This window comes from Varanus komodoensis, unplaced genomic scaffold (genome assembly GCF_004798865.1).
Source record: "Varanus komodoensis strain SLA01 unplaced genomic scaffold, ASM479886v1 scaffold29_1, whole genome shotgun sequence".
Lineage (NCBI taxonomy): Eukaryota > Metazoa > Chordata > Lepidosauria > Squamata > Varanidae > Varanus > Varanus komodoensis.
The window spans coordinates 10,247,073-10,270,290 of NW_025335759.1; the positions used below are offsets into that span (position 1 = coordinate 10,247,073).

Sequence of the window (23,218 nt, forward strand, 5' to 3'; positions counted from 1 at the left end):
ACAAAAGGCAATTCCTTCCATTCCTGGCAGCACCCAGAAGTACCTGCATAAACATCCAGGTGTGCCTGCCTCCATATTTCTAGTAGCGAGGTCTGACAGCCAGGTGAGCGGGGAAGCCCTGTTCTAAACCCCTCTCCCTGGCAAACATAGGCTCAGTCCAGGAAATTTCCTTTTCCTTTCAGGTCTGTACGGGCACTCGGCCGTGTACCACGAGGGCACAGATGCCATTTATGTCTTTGGCGGCCACCGCTTCCACGTGGAGATGGTTTCCGCCTCCCCCGAGCTCTACAGCCTTTACTACCCCAACCTGACCTGGAGCTTATTGGCCCCCTCTCAGGGACCAAAGGTGAGCGGCTGTCGGAGCCAAATTCGTTACCTTGCCGGGTTTACCTGAGAGTTTCCCAGGGTGAAGAAACTGCCCATTTCGGTTCCACAGAACCAGCCCGGCCTGCATTCTTTGAGATAAGGGAACACAGAATAGTATCATTTGGCCAAAGGAAAAGGAGGTGGCAAGTTCAGCAGGCAGAGCTTTTGCAGTTATGCACGGTTTGCTCTTGCATCTGAATTCATTTATTTCCTTCCTGTACTGCCTAGGCAGCTCATAAAAATTGCAGCCTAAATACACCCAACAGAAGAAATACTTACTCTAAAAATGTTAGCATACTTACAAAATGCAGAAAGAATTTAAAGCATCTGAAAGTTAAGACCTGATTAAAAATGGACATTTAAAATCCCATCCTGTACCATCGAATGCCTGGGAGGAGGAGGACGTGGCCCACGGCTGAACACGACGATGACAGTTTTGCAGCAGCTGGGACTTGCTGCAGTGAGCATCCCACTGTCGGGGGCTACCATCAAGGGGGGCCCCTCCCATTTTGCCACCCCCGGGGTCTCTCTCTCGCCCAATTCCTGCCCCGCCTACTGAACTTCCTTAGGAGATATTCTCCAGTTTAACATTCTCATGGGATGTTTCTTTCTTGCCTTCCCCAGCAATTGTATTGCTGTCTGTCTATCTATCTATCTATCTATCTATCTATCTATCTATCTATCTATCTAACTATCTATTTATATATTTAAACATTTTTATGCCGCCGCATTTGCCGAAGCCTCGGGGCAGCTTACAATGTTAAGTTAAAAAAAATTATAATATTAAATTAAAAAATACAAACATTATGTTATGTGTGCAAGAGTTTGAAAACTGCTCTTTCTTGCCCTGCAAGGCATATTAACCACAAGTCTGGGAGAAAAATGCACCCCAAAGGAAGGGAAGGAGAGACGAAGTCTTCCAGCTTCAGTGCTTACCTTTCCTCCAGCATCAGTGGATCACATTCTAGCACATGGTTCTCGTCCCAGGGGCGTTAGAGCAGGGAGATGGAAGTGTTGGGTGGAGAAGCAGAGCTGGGGAGCGGGGCGATGCGTGGCTAGGTGGTGTTCCTCACACGGTTTTGCTTCCTTCCCCCTTCCAGCCTCTGGCTCATTTCTTCCACGTTGCGGCTGTGCTGAAGGACACCATGGTGGTGATCGGAGGGCGCACAGAACGTGAGAATTTCACCAACCACGTGTTCTTCTACCAGTTGAACTGCAACACCTGGATCTTACCCAACAGCACAGGTAAAGGCTGGGATCCGGGCATGTACAACTGGGGTGCAGAATCTGGCATCTCGGGCACTTCCACTTGCAGTTTAAACAAAGAAGCTTGTAGGGACCGGGATGTCTCGCTCCAGCCGTCCTTCCTCCCAGACAAATAGAAGCAGTACAAATCATGCCAAGTGTAGCCTTTCTCCAGGTCGCAGAATTTAGATTTCCTTGACTCGGAAGCTTTGGTGGATCACCACGGAGCGCTAGCCTTGAAGCCCTAGAGGGCCGTATTTATAGATCCCATCATGGGGAAAGGAAGTGCATCCCAGAGTCGCTCCCTTGTCCAACCCGATCGACTGGCCTGTGTTAGGCTTAAGTTCTCCGCTGGTCAGAATTAAGCAGTGGGGAGCGGTCCTTGGACTCAGGGGCTCCCTCCACTTCGCCTCCCTCCCCATCCCTCCCCATCACCATTCGGTCGTTTTGCAAATGCAGAGTGTAAGCCAAACTCCCTGCTAACCGTGGGTTTGATCTGTGGCTTGACGTTAACTGTGGTCAGTGGAAACACCAATGCAGACAGAACTAGCTATACGTAGGTCGCTCTCCTCTGAAAAAATGCCTGTGGTCCCTTGTTCTCACTGGGTGGGGGCAATCCTGTATCTGTGGGGTGGGGGGTGAGGACCTTCAAGCCTGAGGAGCAGCCCTCTTGCTGCAGCCCCTCAGCCTTCCCCACACATCCACGTCCCCTTTTCCCCAGCTAGTGGGCACCGAGATGCCCCGGGCTCTGTCAGATGGCCCAAGAGGACGGGCCATTATGGCTCAAGAGGATGGGGTGTTTGGCTGCACCCCTCTTGCCCCCAGTCCCACCCACCTGTGCAATGTGCCCGCAGGAAATCCCCCCAAACAGGATTTGTCCTTAGGCCCAAAAGAGACTGCCCACCCCGACCGTGGCCACTGCTCCCCATTAAAAGCAGCTTCCTCGGGTTCCCTTCGCGTTTGCTCAGTGCCGTCTTTTCTTTCCTCCCCCGCAGTAGATGCCGTGGTGGGCGAGCCCATCATGGAGTCCATCGCCCACGCTGTGGCTGCTGCCGGAGGCCGCATCTACCTCTCGGGCGGCTTCAACGGGGTGGCGCTGGGGCGCCTGGTGGCCCTCTCGGTGCCCTCCGACCCTTGCCTCATCTTTTCCAGCGTGGAAGCGTGCAACGGATCCAGCGCCAGCTGCGCCTGGTGCCACGGGAGTTGCCTCTCTGCCGACGCAGCTGAGAGGTGCGGGCGAGCGGAGGCAGGCGGGCCAGGCTGCGATTGGCCTCTGGGAACGGGATGGTGTGACTCCCCTGGAAAGAGGGACGGGGCCAGGAGAGACGCCTGTTGCTCGCCTTTAGCGGGGGAAAGATGAGGGGTGGGTGGGCTTCTCAGGACTGGGGGAACAGGGCTGGTTGTCCGGAGAAGGAATAAGGCCTTCAGACTCAACCCCACCTGCAGTCATTCCTGGAATGAGACACTGCACAGGAGAACAGCAGTGGCTGTTGGGTTTATTTTGAATAGTTTTTCATTCTGCCCTTTTATAATTTCTGCCAAAACACCATCTGATGTCCTCGGGCTTTCTAACCATTCCAGGCAGTCCTTAGCAAATGGATTTTACTCCAGCACATTCCCTTTCCATAGATTTAGACATGCTGAAAGGCAATGATTCTTTTGGGTGTTCAGTTCTACCAAATAATTACATTTTCACAAAGACCCAGGACTTTCAATTAAGTTATCCTTTGCGGATTCTTTCTGTAGAGCCTGCAGCTTTGCAAAATAATTTTCTTCATCTAACTGAACCTCCATAACCATTTTCAATCTGTTGAATTTGTTAATCCAACTGATTTAAGTTTTAGAACTGCCAACTAATAGATGGCCCTGGATCATTTCTTAAAGTTAGGGTATGACCGATTTTTAGAATTTCACCACAGATCAGGGTGTGTGTTTTTGTTTTTTTCTGGTTTTTAGGGAAAGACCTTAATCCACAGGGATCCTCTTTTGTCCAGGATAACTTCCCAGCATCCACAACTCAGCCAATTCCATTATATTTAATATGAAGGCCTTCCTTCTTATCCTAGATTACATTACTTTGAAAACTCATCTTCCCATTCATTTTACAGTCTTTCTTGACAGCGCGTTTCATCCCAATAAACCTTCATTTTGAAGGCTTTGCTCCCTTCTTTGAAACCTGGGAGGTTGCGAGGGACGAGCCTCGCTTGGGTGGCCCAGGAGCAGAAGAGAGGCCCCTCGCTCAGCCTGGCTTCTCCTTCCTTCTGCAGACACGGCTGTTCTCCTGGGGGGACCTCCTGCTTCCCCACCCCACGGTCAGCGGACGAATGCCGGCGGCTGAGGACCTGCAGCGAGTGCCTTGCTCAGCATCCGCGGGCCATGGCCCACAGCCTGGGCATTCCGGTGAGTGGCGCGCGGCTCGCTCGCACCCCGGGAGCATCCCTCGGAGATGGAACTCTGCACAGCAGCGCCCGCCTCATTGCCGACTGGGAGGAAAACGAGGGGAAGGGGGCTGCCTTCCGGGAGGGGCTGCAGCTCGGGGGTGGGGCACTCGCTGTGCATGCAGAAGGCCCCCAGTGCAATGCATGCCTCTGAGGAGGTGCTGCCCGTCAGTGTGGGCGACACTGGCCTGGTCTGGCCTAGTGCTGGACCGCCACCCATGTCCTTCCAAACGTTTGGTTTCGTAGTCACTTTTCGGGAAGCACTGCAGGGAGGTGTCATTAGAATCGCGCTGTGGGAAGGTGTCGTTGAGATCTCCATGCGGTTTCCCAGCCCGGATGGAGAGGAGCGGCTTTAGTGGCCTGGGGTTCCAGTGCGCCAGACGGAGCCGAGGGGCAGAATGTTGCCCTGGGGCTGCAGCTCTGTGCCGGAGACGAGAGCCCACCCTGCCGCTCGGCCCCAGCACAAGGCACAGCCCACAGCGCCCGAGGGATGGCGGTGCTGGAGGCTGGGCGGGGGGAACGGCTCCAGGCCAGCCCCTCACCTGGCGCGGCCGCCCCTGGCCCCCGCTTTCTGCCCCCAGGCCTCGCCCCAGTGCAAGTGGTGCACCAACTGCCCCGAGGGGGCCTGCATCGGCAGTGCCGGCAGCTGCACCTCGGAGAACGACTGCCGCATCAACCAGCGGGAGATCTTCGTGGCCAGCAACTGCTCGGAGATCTCGTGCGAGGCCTCGGACTGTGCCAAGTGCACGGCCTCCGGGAAGTGCATGTGGACGCGGCAGTTCAAGCGCACGGGTGAGGGCGATGCGCCGCGAGGAGCCTCTGGGGGGCGGGGGGGGGCGGCTGGGCTTGCCGGGAGGGGGGACGCTGAGCTCGCAGGAGCGTTCTGGGGCAGGGAGAGGCAGACGAGGGGGGCCTTCCAGGGCATGCGGGTGGGGGGGAGTGGAGGAGCCACTGGCTGATGAAGGCACCAGTGGAGTGACAGGCGGAGGGTTGTTTGGGGAGCGAATGAGGCACAGTGCAGGGTTTGGGGGTGGCTCCCCAGCTGGAAAGTGTCTGGAGAATATGGTGCCTTCCTGAAGTCCTGGACTACAATTCCCCTAATCCCCGTGGCAGTTTGAATCATGGGAACTGGGAATCTGGGAGTTAGAGTCCAGTGCATTTGGAGAGCCACGGGTTGGAATGGACTGAGCCGATCCGAGAAGTCTCATTCCTGAGACGGAGCATCGTGCGCCCCACTCTGCGACCGTCACGTGTGAAGGCGCGACTGCCCCTCCCAGGGGGGCTCGCACTCCAGGAGCGCAGCCCCTTCATCCCGGCCCTCTTCTGCCCTGAGTGGCCTCCGGCCTCGGATGCCGAGGGCAGCCGGCATGCCCGGGTGCGCGGCAGGGCTCCTCCTGGGGAAGGGAGGGCCTCGGCCGTGGTGGCCCCCTTCTCCATGCCGCTCTGCCCGCGCCTAGGGGAGACCCGCCGCATCCTCAGCGTGCAGCCCACCTATGACTGGACCTGCTTCAGCCACTCGCTCCTCAACGTCTCCCCGATGCCCGTGGAGTCCTCCCCTCCGCTGGCCTGCCCCACGCCCTGCCACAACCACAGCACCTGTGCGGAGTGCCTGAGCTCCAAGGGGGCCGACGGGGGCTGGCAGCAGTGCGTCTGGAGCGTCAGCTTGCAGCAGGTACCGGTGGGGCAGAAGCCGGCGGGCAGCGGTCCCCCTCCGCGCCGGGTGGCCTCTCCCTGTGCGGGTCTCCGCTGGCGGGGGCACTCGTGCGCAGCCGTGCATCTTCCTCACGGCTGGAAGTCCCACCCGGCAGCACACGAGGGCACAGATCCGCTCTGCTCCGCTCGCGGAGTTCGGCCGTGCACGCCGGTCGGCCGGCCGGCAGCGAGGCCTCACACGCTCCTCCCGCCTCCCTCTCATCTCCTCGCAGTGTATGAGCCCCACGTACCTGCCCATGCGTTGCGCAGCTGGGATGTGCGGCCGCGTGCTGAGCGGGACCGAGAGCTGCGCCCCGTCCTGCTCGCATTTTCAGCAATGCGCCCTCTGCATCCAGCAGCCGCGCTGCGGCTGGTGCGGCTTCCGGGACGAGAACGGCAGAGGGCGCTGCCTGGAGGGTGGCCAGAGCGGTCCTCGCGACGGTGTGTACTGAGCAGAGCCTGTGCCTGGGTTTTCCGCTTCATCTGCTCTGGGCGTTCACAAGTGGGAGGTCCGTTCTCTTAAAGGGCGGTCCCCTGTGAGTCTGGAGGGGAGGACTACAATGCCCAGGGTGCTTTGGTCACCGTGGCAGGCCAGGGCAGGCAGAGAATCGCTGGCCTCTTGTTTCTGCATGCAGTCGTTTGCCCCCCGCAGAATGCTTCTAAGCCCAGAGCATTTTGCCGTCTCCGCTGCCCTGCGCCTGAGAGGAAGGCAGGCTGGAGGGACCGCCAGAGACGTGCCTCCTCCGCGCACAGCCTTGCGCCCCGGATCTCTGCCCACCCGGGCAGCTCACCGCCCCCCATGCGCCTCGCCCCCCGCAGGGCTGCTGGAGTCCTGCGGCCTGAAGGCGGACTGGGCCTTCATGGCGTGCCCCGCCGAGAACGAGTGCCGCAACGGGCATCACGACTGCAACGAGACGCAGAACTGCAGCGACCTGCCCCAGGGCTACAGGTGCACCTGCAAGAGCGGCTATCTGCTTGACAAGTGAGTGCTGGGCGGCGGGGGCGCGATGGTGGGACCGGGGCGACTCTTCCGGAGTGGGAAGGAGGAGCGCCGTCGGGCAGGCCGACGGAGCCCTTGCCCGGCGCGAGAGGCCTCCCGACCGACCACTGGTTCGGTTCTGCACGAGCCCGGGCGTCCGCGACTGCGCCGGGGGGGAGCAGGCTTGCTCGGGGAGGGGGGCGCCGTGGCGGTGCCCCGGAGCAGCGGCGCTCACCTTGCCGTGGGCCGCCTCTCCCGCAGCGCCACGGGGCTGTGCAGGCCGGTCTGCGAGCAGGGCTGCGTGGACGGGACCTGCGTGGAGCCCAACGCCTGCCGGTGCCACTTCGGCTTCGTGGGGCGGAACTGCTCGGTGGAGTGCCAGTGCAACAAGCACAGCGACTGCCGCGGCGTGGAGGCCCGCGACCAGTGCCTGCAGTGCTTCAACAACACCATGGTGAGGCCGGGCTGCGGGTGGGCTGGCGGGCGGGCAGGCGGGGGGGGGGGGGGGGTCCCTCGGGCGGGGCGCACGCGCGGATCCGGGCCAGCCGCTGATGGCCTCCGCCCCGGCTCGCTCCCTCCCTCCCTCCCTCGCTCCCTCCTGCAGGGGCAGCACTGCGAGAAGTGCCAGCCGCTCTTCGTGGGCTCGGCCGCAAACGGGGACTCCTGCCGCCCCTGCCACGCGTTCTGCCGGGGAAACAGCAACGTGTGCATCACGCGCGAGGAGTACGAGAGAGCCAGCCAGGACCCCGCCCGCTTCCCCCTGGACCCCGCTTTGGTGAGCGCCGGCAAGGGGCGGGGGGAGCGGGGCCGGGCCGGGCCGGGCCGGGCCGGGCCGGCCGAAGGCGCCTCCTCGTCGGGCAGCATCTCTCGCGTCGAGCCAGCCTGCAGGGGGCGCGTGCAGCTGTGTCTTCCGCGTCCTGAAGCAGCTCTGGGGACAGCCATCAGCTGCCCCCTGTTTACATCGCGCAATAATGGGAAAGGGGGTCCCAGGTTCAGCGGACTTGGGGCACGATGCTGTGCCAGCGTAGATGGAAAGGGGGCTACAGCCTCCAGCAGGTACCTCCTTGTTGTGCATGTAATAGATCGGCATGTGAGACGTTTCACGAGTTGCGGCGTACCCACCGGCCGCATTTGCCCCAGATGATAAGCCAGAGGAGTCCCCATGGCTGAAAACAGGCAATGAAGCAGGTGCTCTGTCTGATCCATTCTGCATTTCCCTGTGACATTACTACGTTTCTAAGTGCTGGGGCCATTGAGGGCTAGAACGTTGCTTTTTAAAGGGAGTGCTCAGCATTCTGGTGAAAGCCGGGGGGGCCGTGTGGGTCACAGGCTGTGCACAGCTCCTTTCCACACGTGGAACCAGCTGCCTTTCGGTGAGATTCCCGGGGGAGTACAGCCTGCATTCGGGGTGCTGGGGGGAGGTTGGCCCCAGGGCCACGAGCCAGGGAGGGGGTGCCTTTCCGGTCTGCCTGCCTCACCCCTCGCTTCCCCACAGATCCCCCAGTGGGTGGCGGAGGGGCCGGTGGAGGAAGCAGCCGTGTGCGTGAACTGCCAGAACAACAGCTTCGGGGAGAAGTGCGAGAGCTGCCTGCACGGCTACTTCCTGCTGGAGGGGAAGTGCACCAAGTAAGGGGCTCGGAGGACAGGCCTGGCTCCGCCCTCGCCCGGGGGGCACGGGTGGCCGCCCGCGGCCGGAGGCATCGGGCACAGCAGTGCCTCATGCCGCTGAACAACTCCTTGCGCCGGGCCTCAGGCCCTGGCGAGGCAGTGCGAAAAGATTCCGGAGCATAAATGCCGGCTGACGGGGAGCGGAAAGGGCTCTTCCATAGGCCCCTTCCTGGGGGACCGAGCGGAGAGTAGGGGGCAGAGGCTTTGCTGACAGCTGCCTAGAGATGCTGTTGAGACAGTGGGAAGCATGTACATATTCTGCATGAATGAAATAAATATAGCCAGCTGCACCTATCAAGTGGGGTGCACTTTTGGGGGGGGGCTGTGCAAGAAACGCTTTGTGCCCCCTGTGGTTCCACCCCTCCCCTTTGCATCAGAGGGGGCCTTTGACATGGGCTTTCCCTGGGCATTGCGTCACTCGCGTGGGAATTGCTCCTTTTCCTGCTGTGAGCGGAGCTGGCGAGAGCCGGGGGTCAGACTAGATGGCCCGGGAGGCCCCTTCTGACTTGCTCTGTTTCTATATTTCTCCTGACTCATCCCCCTTGGCCAGGGCCGATCCTGCACAAGCAGGGGGCTCACAGATCATTAAGAAATGCTTCGTGCAACAGTTTCTAACTCCACCGCCTGCCTTCCGCCCTCAGCACGAATTTTAATGCAGCAGGCAGGACTGGGGTGTGGCGGGAGCGCTACAGACCTCGCCCCGAATCCCCCACCCTCTTTCCTCAGGTGCCAGTGCAACGGCCACGCGGACACATGCAATGAGCTGGACGGGACCGGCTGCCCCTGCCAGAACAACACGGAGACGGGGGGCTGCCAGAACAGCGCCCAGTCCGACAAAAAGGACTGCTACAAGCAGCAGGTGGGGCAGCGCTCCGGGTGCAGTGGGCCGGCGCTCCGCAGCGACGGGGCTGTGCTGGGAGTGGGGACGGAGTGAGGGGAGAATTCGGTCGCAGAAGGTAGGGCGTGGGGTGGAGAGAAGAGAGGGCAGATCGGGCCGTCCCCTTGTGCCAGGCCCCCAAGGAAGCGGCGCGTGACCGTCCGTGTCATGGGGATCGAGCTGTTTCCGCAGTTCGGCATCCGCAGCCCATCCAGGAAACGGCCCGCAGGGGGTTTTCAGACACATGCACCTCACCACCCACGGAAGCAACCGCGGAGCCTTTTGCATGTTGTGCCAGCCAGTGACGCAGCTTTTAGAAGCTGGGCGGAGCAACTTCATGCACCGAGGTTTTGCGGATGGTGACTAGCCGTGATAGCCAGAGCCTCGTTCTCTGCGTTCAGAGCTTGGGCGCCTCGGGCTGTCGGACGCCAAGGAGCGCGTGGGTGTGGACGGCAGCCGGCTGCCCTCTGCATCCGCCCCGGGGAGCTCGTCCTGGTGAGCAGCCCTGTGTGCCGCAATCCTCTGCCAGAGCAGAACGGAGCGCAGGTGCGGTGCATTTCTGCTCCCCGCAGGGCACCGGGCCCTTCCGTTGGCTAAGGAAATGCAATAAAGCAAACTATTTTGTAGCAAGAGCAGTTGTTTAACTTGCATCCCTCAGGAAGGGTTCACAATCTGGGCAGAAGGAAGAGGGCTTAAGATGCCCACGCAGCTGCCAGATCCCGTTAAACTGACTGCCTTGTTCTGCCCCCCCCCCCCCACAGTGTGCCAAGTGCCGTGAGTTCTTCCACGGGAACCCGGTGGGTGGGCACCAGTGCTACCGGCTGATCATTGTGGACCAGGAGAGCTGCTTTGACCCGACCTCACAGCTCAACTGCTTCCACGAGCCCAACATCAAGAACCTGCCACTCGGGCGCTCCGTCTTCTTCGGCGTCCAACCCAAGTTCACCAACGTGGACATCCGGATCACCATCGACGTGACCTTTGGCGGGGTGGATGTGTACATCTCCACCTCCTACGAGACCTTTGTGGTGGACGTCGACCAGCTCACGGGCATCCACTCGGTGCGCATCGTGCCCCCGGGCGACGACATGGGGGGGCGCAGCGGCGCAGCCAACAGCAGCCAGCCCTCCCCGCCCGTGCGGGAGGCGCACGCCCACGGCCTCATCACGTACATCACCGTGCGGGAGCAGCAGGCCGTGCTGATCGTGCGTGGCGTCCGGGACCGCGTGGTCATCACCTACCCGCACGAGATCCACGCGCTCAAATCCAGCCGCTTCTACGTGGTGCTGCTGGGCATCGGGGGCACCAGCCCCAACGCCTCGGAGTCCCAGGGGCTGCTCTTCTTCCGCCAGGACCAGGCCCACATCGACCTCTTCGTCTTCTTCTCGGTCTTCTTCTCCTGCTTCTTCCTCTTCCTCTCAGTTTGCGTCCTGCTTTGGAAGGTCAAGCAGTTCCTGGACCTCAGGCACGAACAGCGCCGCCACCTGCAGGAAATGACCAAGATGGCCAGCCGGCCCTTCGCCAAGGTGACCATCTACTTCGAGCCGGACGCGCTGGGCGCCGCGGCCGAGCTGGTCTTCCTCCCTGCGCGCCCCCACAAGCACCCCGCGCTGGCCGCGGCCCAGCCGCTGCCCAGCCGCCTGAAGCCCTACCACGAGGTGCCCTACCCGGTCGCCCACTTCCGCCGCTCGGAGCCCTTCCTCTCGCACCTCATGGGCTACTCCTACTCCAGCTTCCGCGTGGGGCCCATCACGCTGGAGCCCACGGACGACGGCATGGCCGGGGTGGCCACGGTCCTCTTCCAGCTGCCGGGGGGGCTGCAGGCCCCCAACCGGGCCTGCCTCGGCTCCGCCCTCGTCACCCTGCGCCACAACCTGCAGGACTACTGCAGCGGCAGCCACGGCGCGAGCAGCTCCCGCAAGGGCCTGCTCAGCCACGAGAACCTCACGAGCATGTCCCTGTGAGCGGCTGGGGCGGCTGCCACGCTCCGCGGGGAGGGGGCGCCGCCCGGAGGGGCCTCGCGGAGGAGGGGGCTGGGGGGCACTTTGTGAGGGGGTCCCAGCGGGCCTCTCAGGAAGGCAGCGTTGGCCCCTGGGGGAAGCGGCTCTTCCCTTGCTTCTCGGCGCATGCACAGGGGGCCAGCGTGCTTTCTCGCCCTCGCCTGTTCCCGCGGCCCCCCAGCCCACCCTCCTTGCCAAGGCTGGAGCTGCACGGGTGGCGGGGAGGGGGCAGGCAGAAATGGCTGGCTCTGCTAGCCCATGGAAGCTCAGGGGCACGCTTGGAAGTTCACCGCAGGGGTGGGCAGCGGGATCGGACCTTGATGCCTCGCAGTGTTATTCCTTAAGTACTGTTTCCATTTCACTTTTTTAAGCATCTCCCCTTCCGTTTCTTTTTTGTTCGGTTTGGTCGCACTGCGCTCCCAGCCCTCTGGCCCCCCTGCACTCACTCACACTGGTAGCCCGGAGTTCTCAAAGGCAATAAAGATGCTTCCTGGCCAGTGCTGTCTTCCTGGCTCAAACTGCCAAGCAAAGTCAAGCGCTAAAGCTTTTCCCGGAGTATAATCTTCCAGCGTTCTGGATTGAGAGAGACTCCCTGTGCATATCAAAGCAGCATACGAATGTTCCATGCAATTCCCTTTGCCAGGTTGCTTGCTATACGGAGCCGTGTTTTTGCGAGCATTCCCACACACGTGTCCCTGCTCCACTCCAGCTCACAAGTGTTTGGAGAAGTTTAGGAGCTGCTTCTGCTGAGATAAACAGGCTGTTTGTCCTTCTGCTTAGCATCTTGGAAATCGCTCCCAGTGCCACAGCTCTTCAGCACTGTACAAGCTCTCTTTTAGGAGCACAGCTCTGCACGCCCGTGCCCTGGTGCCCGGCGAAGGGTCCAGTCCCTCGCTGCTGAACTGCCCCCTGCAATCGCTTTCCTCATTTTTATTGAAGCTGCCAGCTGCCTCCTCGGTATGTATCTGGATGTAACACAAGCGTGAGGCAGTTCTGGCTGTGCTTAGTTCATTGGTTAAGTAGCACCTCAGGCGAGCTTCTCCGGTCCAGAGTTCCTCTTTCGGAAAGGGCTTGGCTCCTGGACCAGCAGGGTCCATGCATGACCAGTCTAGCACTTGCTCCCAATTTTCCCTGGGAAGATGTCGCAAGTGATTCCGTTCACTCCGGGGGCCTGAGGGCTTCTTGCCCGGACACGAGGGAGTAGCCGACCCGTGGGGAAGGTTCCGGCGTGGAAGGAGGCTAGCACGAACTCTTCAGCTCCCGGGCCAGCTGGCAGAGAGCACAGGGACAGCAGCAGCAGGCAGCCAACCAGTCAGAGCACACACAGCCCTGGGAAAAGAAGACGACTGTTGATCAGGGAAAATGCAAAACGCGTTGCAGAATGATTCATGCTGGGCAGCTGTGGCTCTTTCCTGGCTCCCAGCCACCCCGATCAAGCATGGAAACCCGATGTGCTCTGCCAGCTTAAATCCCGGCTGCCAGTCACCGGGTTCTGCTGCTTTCCGAAAAGAGAATTCTCAGTATCCTCTTTCCAATCAGTTCCCAGGACCAGGGCTTGAGGTGGGGGAAATGATGGAGTATGCCTCGCTAGCTATTGTGCATGAGTTCACGGGCATGCCCCTTTCCCCGCGGAGCCTCTTGGGGCAAAGCTTGTCCAGACCTGCAGTCGTTTTGCTCGTTCACGCACGGAGTGTGTGTCTGTTACAAGGCTGGCATGCCAAGCGGTGAGGGACTGTGTGCCGCCTCTGGAGAGCTGCCATCCCAGTCCAGGCCTTTTCCAAAGAATCCAGACGAGAGTAGCCGAAATGCAATTTCTAGCAAAAGGTGGGGAGCAACATGAGCTGCTGGGGGGCAGGGGCAGGGTAAGGGGTAGAGTCCTGATTCCAAATGTAATGCTGCAGAAACACAGTATTTCTGGAGACATCGCTCTAGCTGGCCTGTACTCTATCGGACAAACACAAAGTAAATCGTTCACAGAAATCTTCCAGGAAACGGAGTACCTTTATGCGCAGCTGTTCCCGCAGGCCCGTCCGCATGCCGACAAGAGCTCCAGGCAGGTAGGGAAGGCAGCAGCACTCCCCATAATCGATGGCCACCTTGCAAGCGAGGATGCACGGAATGAAGGCACCGCAGGCACCTGGTTGGAGGGAGGGGAGGGAGAGAGAGACTCTTAGCAGGGGGTGGCACTGGCCAGGCGCATCTCTGAGCCCTATTGCTCTGCCCTGGTACTAGAAACTCCCGTGGGAGCCCTTTCTCATCCGGGGTGCGGAACGTGTCCTCTGCAGCCAGTCCCGGGGAGAGCGAGAGCTGGCTTCGCTATCAGGCAGGAATGTGGCACCGCTGCCATGGCCCAACCGCACCCCCACACTCACAGATGGTCCTGTCCGCGGAGCAGTCCAGTAGACCGGTCCTCCAGTCTCTGAATGGGGATGGGTAGCATCCTCTGGTGGCTGCTGGCTGGGTGAACACGGGGCACGGCTGGAATGCCATGGAGAGAGCTGAGCTGGGAAGAGGAGGCAGGGGGAAGCTGCCCAAATGTTCAGCTCTGAACTAGCAAGGAGCCACCGCTGGCTGCTTTCCCTGTAAAATCCGCACAGAGCAGAGGTGCCTCCCTTTGAGTTTGCTGGGAGAGCCTGAAGGCGCTTGCCAGTGTCTGGTGCTGGAGCACAGCGCTCCCGTAAAGACGGCAAGCAGCGAGGCAGGGTCTGCTCGCAAGCGGGACGAGGCCGCGGAGGGCCATCTCGAGGGAGCTCTGGGTGGCAGAGAGAGCAGCAGGCTGGAGAAGGGCTTGGGAGGGAGGGAGGGAGGGAGGGAGCTGGGAGTGCCAGAGAGGAGGTGTGTGAATCCGAATTTGCTGACTCAAGATTATCCTTTGCCGAGTTCTCATGGACCCGTTGGTGGTTGCATTCTTTAAAGAGGTATGCCGAGGCCGGAAGTTCCCCGACCCCTAATGTGCCAAGGTAATCTGCAGCTCTTTTAATTGGGGCGAGAAAAGCTGCTAATTCCCAGAAGCTCGGTTCCTGTGCTCCAGGCTTGAAAACGGCACTCGATGCTGGAGAATGGGAGAAATGGGATGGTCAGAAAACAGTGCCAGAGGGTACCTGCCATAACTAGCAACATGCAGGAGGCTGTGATCCACGGTAGCTACAACAGGGCTTGAACTTGAATGTGTAGCAAGCAGCAAATTTAAAAATAAGAAAGTAGACTGAGGGCGCTTCGGAGTGACCGTAACGTACCTGCGCAAAAAGCTTTATTGGCTGTGAATTCCGAAAAGGTCGTCTGAGGGTCCCAGTAAGAAACCCCACGGCTAAGCCCCCCAGCCTTCTGCGCTGCTGAAGGAGCTTGACCAATGGGACAGGAAGTGGCAACTCAAGGTAGTGTAGCAGATTCTTAAGAGTGTGAAAAATGGAATAAATCGAATGGAAATATGCTCAGAAATGGAAATACGCTCCTCCTCTGCAGGGAGGTGATAAGACACCTGAGCTGCATCTGTTTTGTGAACATGGAATTGTTTCATATTCTTTCCTTCTGGGGGTTGGAAGGAGAGAAACGCCACCACATCAAAGTAGGGGATGTCTAGGTCTTTGGAAACAATTTGAGCACTTAATGCAGAATTATAAAAAAGCCTCTTTTGAACTTGTATTTTTGCTTATATTTATTTACAAGAGACTTATAGAAAGGAACAGCAATCTAGAGGGACTGGGAAAAAGCATGCTGGGAGGAGCTGTTTCCTATTGAAGGGGCACCCCCTCTAGCCATCAGTAAGAAGATGCTAGAAGCTGTTACATCTAAAGAAGAAGAATATGTAGTATCCAGAAAGGGCAATAATGTCAGTTACCTTTATGGAGAAAGGTGTAAGAAGGCACAGAAATTTTAGCACAGAAAAATAAGAAAAAAATCAATGCAAATTGGGATGGACCTAAACATAGTAGCTCTGACTCTTCTTTCTGAGCTTCTGTAGTCTGTCCAATAGCTTTTGCGAGTTTTGCTGTTGTAAAAATATGCAAAACCTTTTCATCCAAAGATCTTACTGGGGCAGAGAAAAATAGGCATGTACACTGTGATAAATATTTTTTGTTTAAAACTGAAACCTGTGTAGCAATAGTAAGATGAAAAAATTATCAATGGCTGTAGAGTAACGCCGTCAAGCTTTCCTCAAAGCTGTCAGCTGCAAACTGCATGGAATTCTATGCGCAGAGATACAGAGTTCCTCTCCCTTTGAAAATGCTAGAACTTCGAGGCTGTATGATGATACTGAACTGGTGGGACAAAAGGAAGCACTGCTGTATGCAAAATACCACTGCAACAAGATTTGATGACCAGAAAATTATCCAACTTGGTGAAAAGTATTAGATAAGCAATACCATTTTATCTCTCCGTGGCTATTTGTCACAACCGTTATTTGTCTAAATAATTTTCCATCCTTGCACCCCTTTCAGAAGGACAGTTTCCCCATGCTGAAAGCAAGTGTGCTGTGGTGGTTAAGTGACACAGAAGATCTGGCTTCAAGGGTCTACTTGACCATGGAGCCCCCTGGCTGGTGCTCGGCCAGCCGCTCACTCTCAGCCTCACAAGGGTGCTGTTGTGGGGGCAAAATGGAGAGCAGAAGAGCCTTGTAGGCTGCCCTGAGTTTCTTGCAAGAGGAAAAGAAGTGAGGTATGAATTATTATAAATATTATTATAAATAATTTCTAATTAAAATATAAATGTTATTACACAATAGGCCCAGCCCTTGCAGTTCCTCTTTCCAGCCACTGGCTGTGCTTCACTTGCGGCATGTTAAATCGTGTTTCATGACAATCCGCCATTGAACAAGGTTAGAGCACTGGATTGGGCCAGTCGCTGATTCCCAGCTTGACCTGTGAGGGCTGTTGTGAGGATGAGAGAGAGAGGAAGGGCTGGACAAGGTGACTTGGTCTCCTTGCAAGAAATAAAAAGGATAGGATTGAAATGCAACATGCAACATTGATCTGCAAGGGAATATTCCCCTGCTGTGATGTACAGATGATCTGATTAAGTCAACCTTATCCAGTGGGTGATTTTATCTCCTACAGATTGTCTAGCCCAGATCCAGCCCATTGGAACTGCTATACAGATGCTTCCAAATGAGGAAGCAGAATGCTAAACTGTGTCTCTTTAGACAGGAGGAAACACTTCCGAATGCTCACCCACAGACAGTTTGTTCCACACGGTTAATGCAGCATCTCAGAGAGAGCTCTGCCAACTCTTCCTACCACCCGTTTGATTTCTACACACTTGCACACAAATATTTGCGTACACTCAAAGTTGGAAGGCTGCCATCTCTCTTTATCATGCGTTGTAGATTGGCCACCAGATGCTAAAGTGAAATCTTCATCAGTGAGTCCACACCTGGGTTGCTGAGTTTGACTAATTGGGATTTGCAGGTACAGGAGCTTCTGTTGAAATCAAACAAGTCAAAGCTAGTATTTATTTATTTATTTATTTATTTATTATTTATTTATTTAAAGCATTGGCATGGCCACCCAATTGTGCCACGGCACCTCTGGGCGGCTCACAACATGAGTTAAAAACACAATAAAACGTAATAAAGACCATAACACGTTACACACTCAAAGCAACAATCAAATACAGCAGAACATGCAAAATAAAAGATCTATGGCAATTAGTTATTAAAATGTATTTTTTTTAAAGGAAGGTCTTCACCTGGCACCAAAGAGAAAGTAAAGAAGGTGCCAGGTGAATCTCCTTGGGGAGAGCATTCCAGATATGGGGAGCAGCTGCAGAGAAGGCCTTCCTCCTGGCCCATCCTTAAGGGATGGCTCACGCAGGAGGGCCCCTGTGTCGGTCTGAAAGGCCAGGCAGGTGCAGATGCTTCCCAAGTTAACTGGGGCCTAAGCCATATGCCAAGACAAAGCAGCTTGCTGGACAGAAGCACATCTGCATTTAAGGGAGTGACAACCTCTGGATCTTTTGCCCTCAGTTTGCCGTGCTCCCTCTTGAAATGCCCTGGGAGGACAGGGAGTTATTCTCCCCACTTTTGGTGTGTAAACTAGCCAGCTGCTTCGACTGCATCAGCCACGAGAGCATGCCTCACCCCTGAAATCAAGAGGCTTTTAGGGCTTACAGCTTGCTACATCTTTAGTCTGAAGTCGTGGGTATATTTTACCAAGATTTCATGACGCGGCCAAAATATGACAGCTTTGGCTTGGTCGTTTTTGCTTCTAGGGAAAGGTTTGCCTGATCTGATCTAAGGACCCACTAGTTCGTCTTACTGCTGGCCCATGATATTCCCAAAGCTCTCCTTAAGTGTTAATGCTTGGAGTGCATCCATTTTTGTCCTGTTTTGGGCTGAGGAGCAGGATAAAGGTACCTTAAATATAACACTGGGGTGGCAGAAATGTGACCCTCCGCATGCTTTTGGACTACAACTACCACCAGTTCTATCCAGCATAGCCAATGGTAAAGGCTGATAGGAGTTGTAGTCCAAAATATCAAGGGCCAAAAGTTACACATCCCTTATGTCTAGATGGATGAATGAAGATATATGTATGTATATGTATATATATGCGCTACATCACCTTAATGTTCTGAGAAAGGCCCAGATAAATATCAGCTTGGCAGAAGAATATTTCTCTTTGGAAATGGACTCTTCTAATGAAGAGCTTTGTGTAAGCTAGAAACTTTCTTCTGGCACTTTAAACTGAAGCTGTGCCAAAGGTGTTGTCTCACTGGCTTCGTTTCTGCAGCTATTCAAATAAATGTACTAGATGTAAGCAAGGCAATTAACAGAGATAAATGATCCTTGTGGATAAATGATCCTTGCAAAAACTTTACTCACGTTGAGTATAAGCTTACTGGGAGGAGGAAGAGATGCCTCAGGTAAGATTACTTTATTCTCTTCTGCCTGCAGTTGCAGGTGCTGAGTGACCAGAAGCCAGAGAGATTATCGGAGCAAGAAAGCTGCACCTCTGAATGGCCTTGTGGCCAAACAAGCTGAGCTGGACCAGCCTACATGTGCTACTGCTCTGCCAGGCTGAGCATCAGCTATGCTGATATGTTCTGTCTTCCTACATAGTTTGCCTAATCCTTTGTGTTTTTAGAATCATGGAGTTGGAAAGGGCAGAGACCCAGCCCAATTTCCTGCTCGGGGTAAGAATCCTGTTTAACGCATCCCCGACAGATGGCAGCCCACCCTTTGCTTGAATACCACTAGCAACAGTACCCCCCCCCCCCCCACATACACCCACCTCCCAGTTTGGCTGCTCTTTTAGGAAGTTTTTCCTGCTAGGCAGCCAAAAGCTGCCTTTCTTGAATTTAAGCATGTTATTTCGCAGCCGTGGATGATGGATGATAGAGAAGAGGTCATACCCCTCCACAGTGCGAGTTTTTTAGGGACCTGAAGAGTGCTGTGCCCCCCTGCCCCTCCCCTCAGTCTTCTCAAGGCTAAAAACCTATAGAGTTCCTTCCATCTTTGCTTGTGGGACTTCGGGTGCCATCCTGGCATGGCTGTCTGGAAGATGCTGGGAGCTTTAGGGCTTTTTCTGTCTAATGAGGCACAGAATGAGTTCTCACTCCCCTAGTTCATTTCAAATGCTGAAGATGTTAACAGCATGCAAGTCAGCAGTTTATCGGTGGATCTCCAGCTTACTGCCTACCAGCTTGCCGGGGCAGTTTTCCTACATGATGGAAGATTAGTAAGATAGGAGATGAAGCACAGCTGCCGACAGGGAAAGATAAAGCAGGGGTCCACCCATGAAGAGAAATGTTACTTATCCATCAAGCACGTTTTTTATTTTCCCCAAATGCTGAGGATATGACAATGTAGAGCAGACAACCCTGCAAGCCAGTAGGATGAACCCGGAATTTCTCAGAACTTTTTCCGCAGAAATGTCCCCCGTTCCAGTTTTTGGCCAGACAGCATGTTTCTCTGCGAAGCAACAGTGAGACTAGCCGAGACTATATACTGAGTGGCTGAAAGTAAACCTGTATGTACTGTATTGCTGTTATCTGAGATGAGTTTAGGGAAGTTAAAAATGTAGTGTTTTGCCTGACCAAAACACAACAGAGTTACACAAACTTCCAAAAGCTTTGGGGGTTAGGATACTGAACAGATCCCCTTCCCAGATGTAGAGTTGCCCGCTCTGTAACCTGGAGACCCTGCTTCTGGTGCTGTCGTCTGCGGGATGCTGGTTCCCACTGTGCCCAGGCCGTGGCATCCCCTCCCCCTTGACATGTGGCATGTTTTAAATGCCACCTTTCCCCCAGGCCTTTCGTGACTGGGCATGCAGTCCTTGCTTCATGACCGTCCATTCTTGAATTCATGTTTTGAGGGTATTGATGAGGTAATCAGTGTTGATTTTAAACTTTTAACTGTAAATGTTTTTATTTTCCATTTTCAAATGTACACCAAAGTCTGCCTGGTACAGCATTCACCCTTGAATGGCAGTCAGCCCAGTGCTGTAGACAGAAGACTCACTCTGTCCTCCAAAGCCTTCTATTCAGAGGTATACGATCTCGGTACATGGAGGCTATGTACACAGTGTCTTTTGTCTCAGTACTCTGAATTCGTCTCTGCAGTTTTGGGGCAGGCCTTTGACTACTTTCGAATCCTGTCAGCATTTTTTGCACCAAAAATTCACTAATAAGACAAACTATCAAACCTGGAGCTTTGCTCACCTAAGGGATGGCATCCTGCCACATTTCTACCAATCCTTCATGTGGCATTTGCAAAATCCTTGCCTTGTTAGCACACCCTTTCAAACACTTCAGAATGTGTTTGTGGCTTCCAGATTTATGACTGTGACAGGTACATGTTCATTTATCCGTGTCGATTACCTGCTGAGGTGTGAATACTGGCACTGCTGTAGTTTCTATTTCCCCGAGCTTCCTCATTGCTGGGCATGTCTATCTCCATCAAGGTGCTGTTGGCTATATTTAACTTTCCTGCTCCCATCTTGTCTGTTAACCTTCTCTTGAACACCTTCTGTCTGGATGGTGAGTCAACCAATCTGGGATTAGTGGTAAAATCCGAAGGGTCAGAGATGGACGGAATTAACATCCGTCTCCGAGGAGCCAGGAAATGGCAAGGAATCCAGGGCGAAAGAGTCGGCTGGAGACATTGGTAGCCAAGCAACAAATCAGAGCTGTTGGGGAGGTGGATTACTGAGAAACGTGGAAGGGAGAAAGTTTGTGCTGGGAACACAAACAAAAATCTGGGTGGCGCAGAGACAGTAGCCATAAGGCCAGGTAGGCTAGGAGAAGGCAGAGCTGCCGGAACTAAAGATGCCGTTAGGTTGCAGTTTCCCTTATCATGACTTCTCACCCTGACCTTTCATGTCAGTGACAGCTGCAGCGCAGGTAACTCAGCTGGCACCAGTTTCAAAATGGAAGTATCTTTATGTTGAGAGAGAGAGAGGAAACGGAAGGCCTATTACAAGTCTACCTGGTGCGGCACGCGATGGTAGCAATAAGATTACTGAGTCAGAGTTCTGACACGGACAGAAGCAGCAAGCGGATTAGACTCTCGTGTAGATGAGATCATGAAACCTCAACGCAGAGTTCTGACAAGTCCCATGCGAAGGCGCCACGTGGGCTCCACTTCCAGCACAGAGCCTTCCGCCTCTCCCATCTATAGATGATGGGATGTAGGAGATGGACTGCCACCTACATCGTTTGCCTGCAGCTGACGCCGCCTAATTAGAGAGCTTTGGTTGTGGGCAGTACAGGAATAGTATTCTTGCTGCATCGCATCAGCCATTTCCCAGTTCATTTGTTAGCAGGATAAGTCAAGCTGATGATGCTCAAGTGTAAAAGAGCAGAACATGCCCAAGCACAACCTTATGTAAGAAAATGGGACACAGAAGCTACCTGGAAGGCAGGAGGATCCAGGAGTTCTGGCGTACCTTTCCTCTACAGGGGAAGGGAACTTTTACTCTAGGGCAGAATTTCTCAAAACTTGGAGCAGAATTGCACAAGGAAATGCAGGGTTTCCTATGTGCCTTGGGCTTGTTTCTGACTTGTACTTCTTCCCCTAAGTGGGCTGGGAATGATGATCATCACAGTCCTGATTAGCAGCACTGAACGTAAGAGTCATCACTGCCTTCTTTCTTAACTTCTTCTTCTGTGGCACCTCAAAGCAGGACGCATACCTATCTAACTCTCCTCCCTAGCCCCCTGAATGCTCTCCATGTGCCCCCCATTTCAGGTTTGCTTTCTTTCCACAGGGAAGGCCAGTCTAGCAACTTCAGCTACTGCAAGTTTTTATCTCACAGTGAGGGAAAGACTTAAAGCAGCCCTGCCCTATTCACATCAGATACCGCAAGAGCATTACAGAGCACTGGGGCAAGGATTAGATGCAAAGAAGGAAAAAAGGCAGCACACAGCTGCCAAAGCCCAACCTTGCTGCCCAGAAAAGAGCCGATTTTCAATTTGCAGCCTGCAGCTTTCATCGTACAGGTAGGTTTTTAAAGTCTGCGGCTAGGGAAAGGCCTTGGTGCCGAAGGTGGATGTAAGAACGTGTAGGGAAACCCTGCAGGAGCAGACCAGACTACAGGCCCAGCTAGTCCAGTGACTAACTTCCCACAGTGGGCAGCCACGTAACTCTACAAGTCCACACACAGCATGTGAAGACTTGCTCTCCAGTAACTGGTATCTGGTGTCATGCTGCCCCTAAACATGAAATCTTCATCCAGCTAATAGCTGTGAAGAAACCAGTAAGGACTGGGCCTGCTCCTCCCATACTGCAGCGTTGTCTTGGATTCCGATTCAGAAGTGATGGGGGTTGGGTTTCGCAGCCGAAATGCCAAGGCCAATCCTCCCCAAGCCAGCAGTCCCTGAGAACCAACCGGCTTCCAGTTGAGTGGGAAATGCCAGCGAGCAAGCCGGGATGGCTGGGGGCAGAGTTGGCATCGTGTGTTGTCAGGTTGAGGGTGGACCAACTTGAGAAACATCAGACAATCCAAGCAATTGGTCCATGATCCCCCAAGGAAGGTAGAATCAACTCTTTTCAGTGTGGAAGAGGAGGAGAGGGTCCTTCTGGAATCAACTGTGTAGGTTAAGCTGCATTTCCCTAATGGCTAGTATTCAAACTTGGTATCTTTGTTATTGGCCTCTGTATTACAAAGCTAGCTTAACTGGTCACATTAACTGGAACATCATAAAGACTTTAGCTTTGGTTTAGTGTGGAAGAAGGGAGAGAAGATCTCAGTTGACACAGAAGTGAGTGGAGCCTTTTAATTTTGTGGCCATCACCATTCCTTGTGGCCATGAATTCCAGAATACAGACAGTGCTTCCTTCGTCCTGAATCTCCTGTCCCTCAATTAGATCATGGCTGAACCCAAGGTTAAATGTTAGGAGAAAGGGAGAAACACTAATCATTTCCCCACAGCATGGGTAGTCTTATAAATCTCTATCACTCTCCTCAGCTCATATTTTTGAGGATATTCGGATCTCCAAATGTCCCAGTCTGAGACTCTTACTCTGGTTGCCCTTTTCTGGTATGTGATATTCCAAATGTGGCCAGGCTATGTATTCAAACCGAGATATTTACTAGCAGCCTTATTTTCAATCCTTTTCCTGATCAACCCTGGCATGGAGTTCACCTTTTTTGTGGGTCAATGTCCGCATTGCGTATCTACCACAACCCCAAGATCTCTTGGCTAGCTGGTCACCAAAAGTTCAGATTTCATCAGTGTATTGGTGAAGTTAAGACTTCTGTTTTTCCCTCCTAATGCGCAGCATTTCGCACTAATTACACTGAACCTAATTTGGTGTGTTGTTCGTTCACCTAACCCGGAGAAATAGTTTGAGAACTCAGAACAGTTTTCTTCTATTTTCATCACTTAAAATTTTACTCGGTTTTTAATCAGTCACTGATCCACAAGAACCATTCTCTTATAACATGACTCCCAGGATTACACAGGAGTAACCCTTTTGCTTTGTGCAAAACACTTTGGTAGCCCTAGTTTATGT

General features: G+C 54.7%; 2 protein-coding genes across 3 annotated transcripts in view; one reads left to right on the top strand and one right to left on the bottom strand.

Annotated features, from left to right (window-relative positions):
* The window catches only part of MEGF8 (multiple EGF like domains 8), a 35,741-nt gene extending 24,098 nt beyond the window's left edge, over window positions 1-11,643 (top strand). The window contains exons 31-43 of one of the 2 annotated variants that reach the window (XM_044435110.1): window positions 183-346; window positions 1,467-1,611; window positions 2,607-2,841; window positions 3,879-4,011; window positions 4,631-4,841; window positions 5,507-5,721; window positions 5,975-6,182; window positions 6,561-6,723; window positions 6,982-7,174; window positions 7,325-7,495; window positions 8,216-8,346; window positions 9,115-9,247; window positions 10,027-11,643. In XM_044435110.1, coding sequence (XP_044291045.1) covers window positions 183-346; window positions 1,467-1,611; window positions 2,607-2,841; window positions 3,879-4,011; window positions 4,631-4,841; window positions 5,507-5,721; window positions 5,975-6,182; window positions 6,561-6,723; window positions 6,982-7,174; window positions 7,325-7,495; window positions 8,216-8,346; window positions 9,115-9,247; window positions 10,027-11,229 — 3,305 coding nt within the window. In that variant the 3' untranslated portion in view covers window positions 11,230-11,643. Of the gene's footprint in view, window positions 1-182; window positions 347-1,466; window positions 1,612-2,606; window positions 2,842-3,878; window positions 4,012-4,630; window positions 4,842-5,506; window positions 5,722-5,974; window positions 6,183-6,560; window positions 6,724-6,981; window positions 7,175-7,324; window positions 7,496-7,802; window positions 8,062-8,215; window positions 8,347-9,114; window positions 9,248-10,026 lie in introns of those variants that run through there. The other variant, XM_044435111.1, reaches the window with a different exon arrangement.
* Window positions 11,644-12,504: 861 nt separating this feature from the next.
* LOC123026065 (cornifelin-like) lies at window positions 12,505-13,755 on the bottom strand. The gene is made up of 3 exons (XM_044435301.1): window positions 13,638-13,755; window positions 13,266-13,402; window positions 12,505-12,534 (listed from the first exon to the last, which is right to left on the bottom strand). Exons 1-3 carry the CDS (start codon window positions 13,753-13,755, stop codon window positions 12,505-12,507), a joined length of 285 nt encoding a protein of 94 aa, XP_044291236.1.
* Between the last annotated feature and the right edge of the window lie 9,463 nt (window positions 13,756-23,218).

Excerpts from the sequence above, each read along its gene's own strand:
- LOC123026065 (XM_044435301.1), bottom strand. The coding sequence starts at position 13,755 with ATGGCATTCCAGCCGTGCCCCGTGTTCACCCAGCCAGCAGCCACCAGA. Across the intron at positions 13,403-13,637 it reads CTCCGCGGACAGGACCATCT|GTGCCTGCGGTGCCTTCATT; the intron begins GTGAGTGTGGGG and ends CCCTCCAACCAG. Across the intron at positions 12,535-13,265 it reads GGGAACAGCTGCGCATAAAG|CTGGCCCGGGAGCTGAAGAG; the intron begins GTACTCCGTTTC and ends GCTCTCTGCCAG.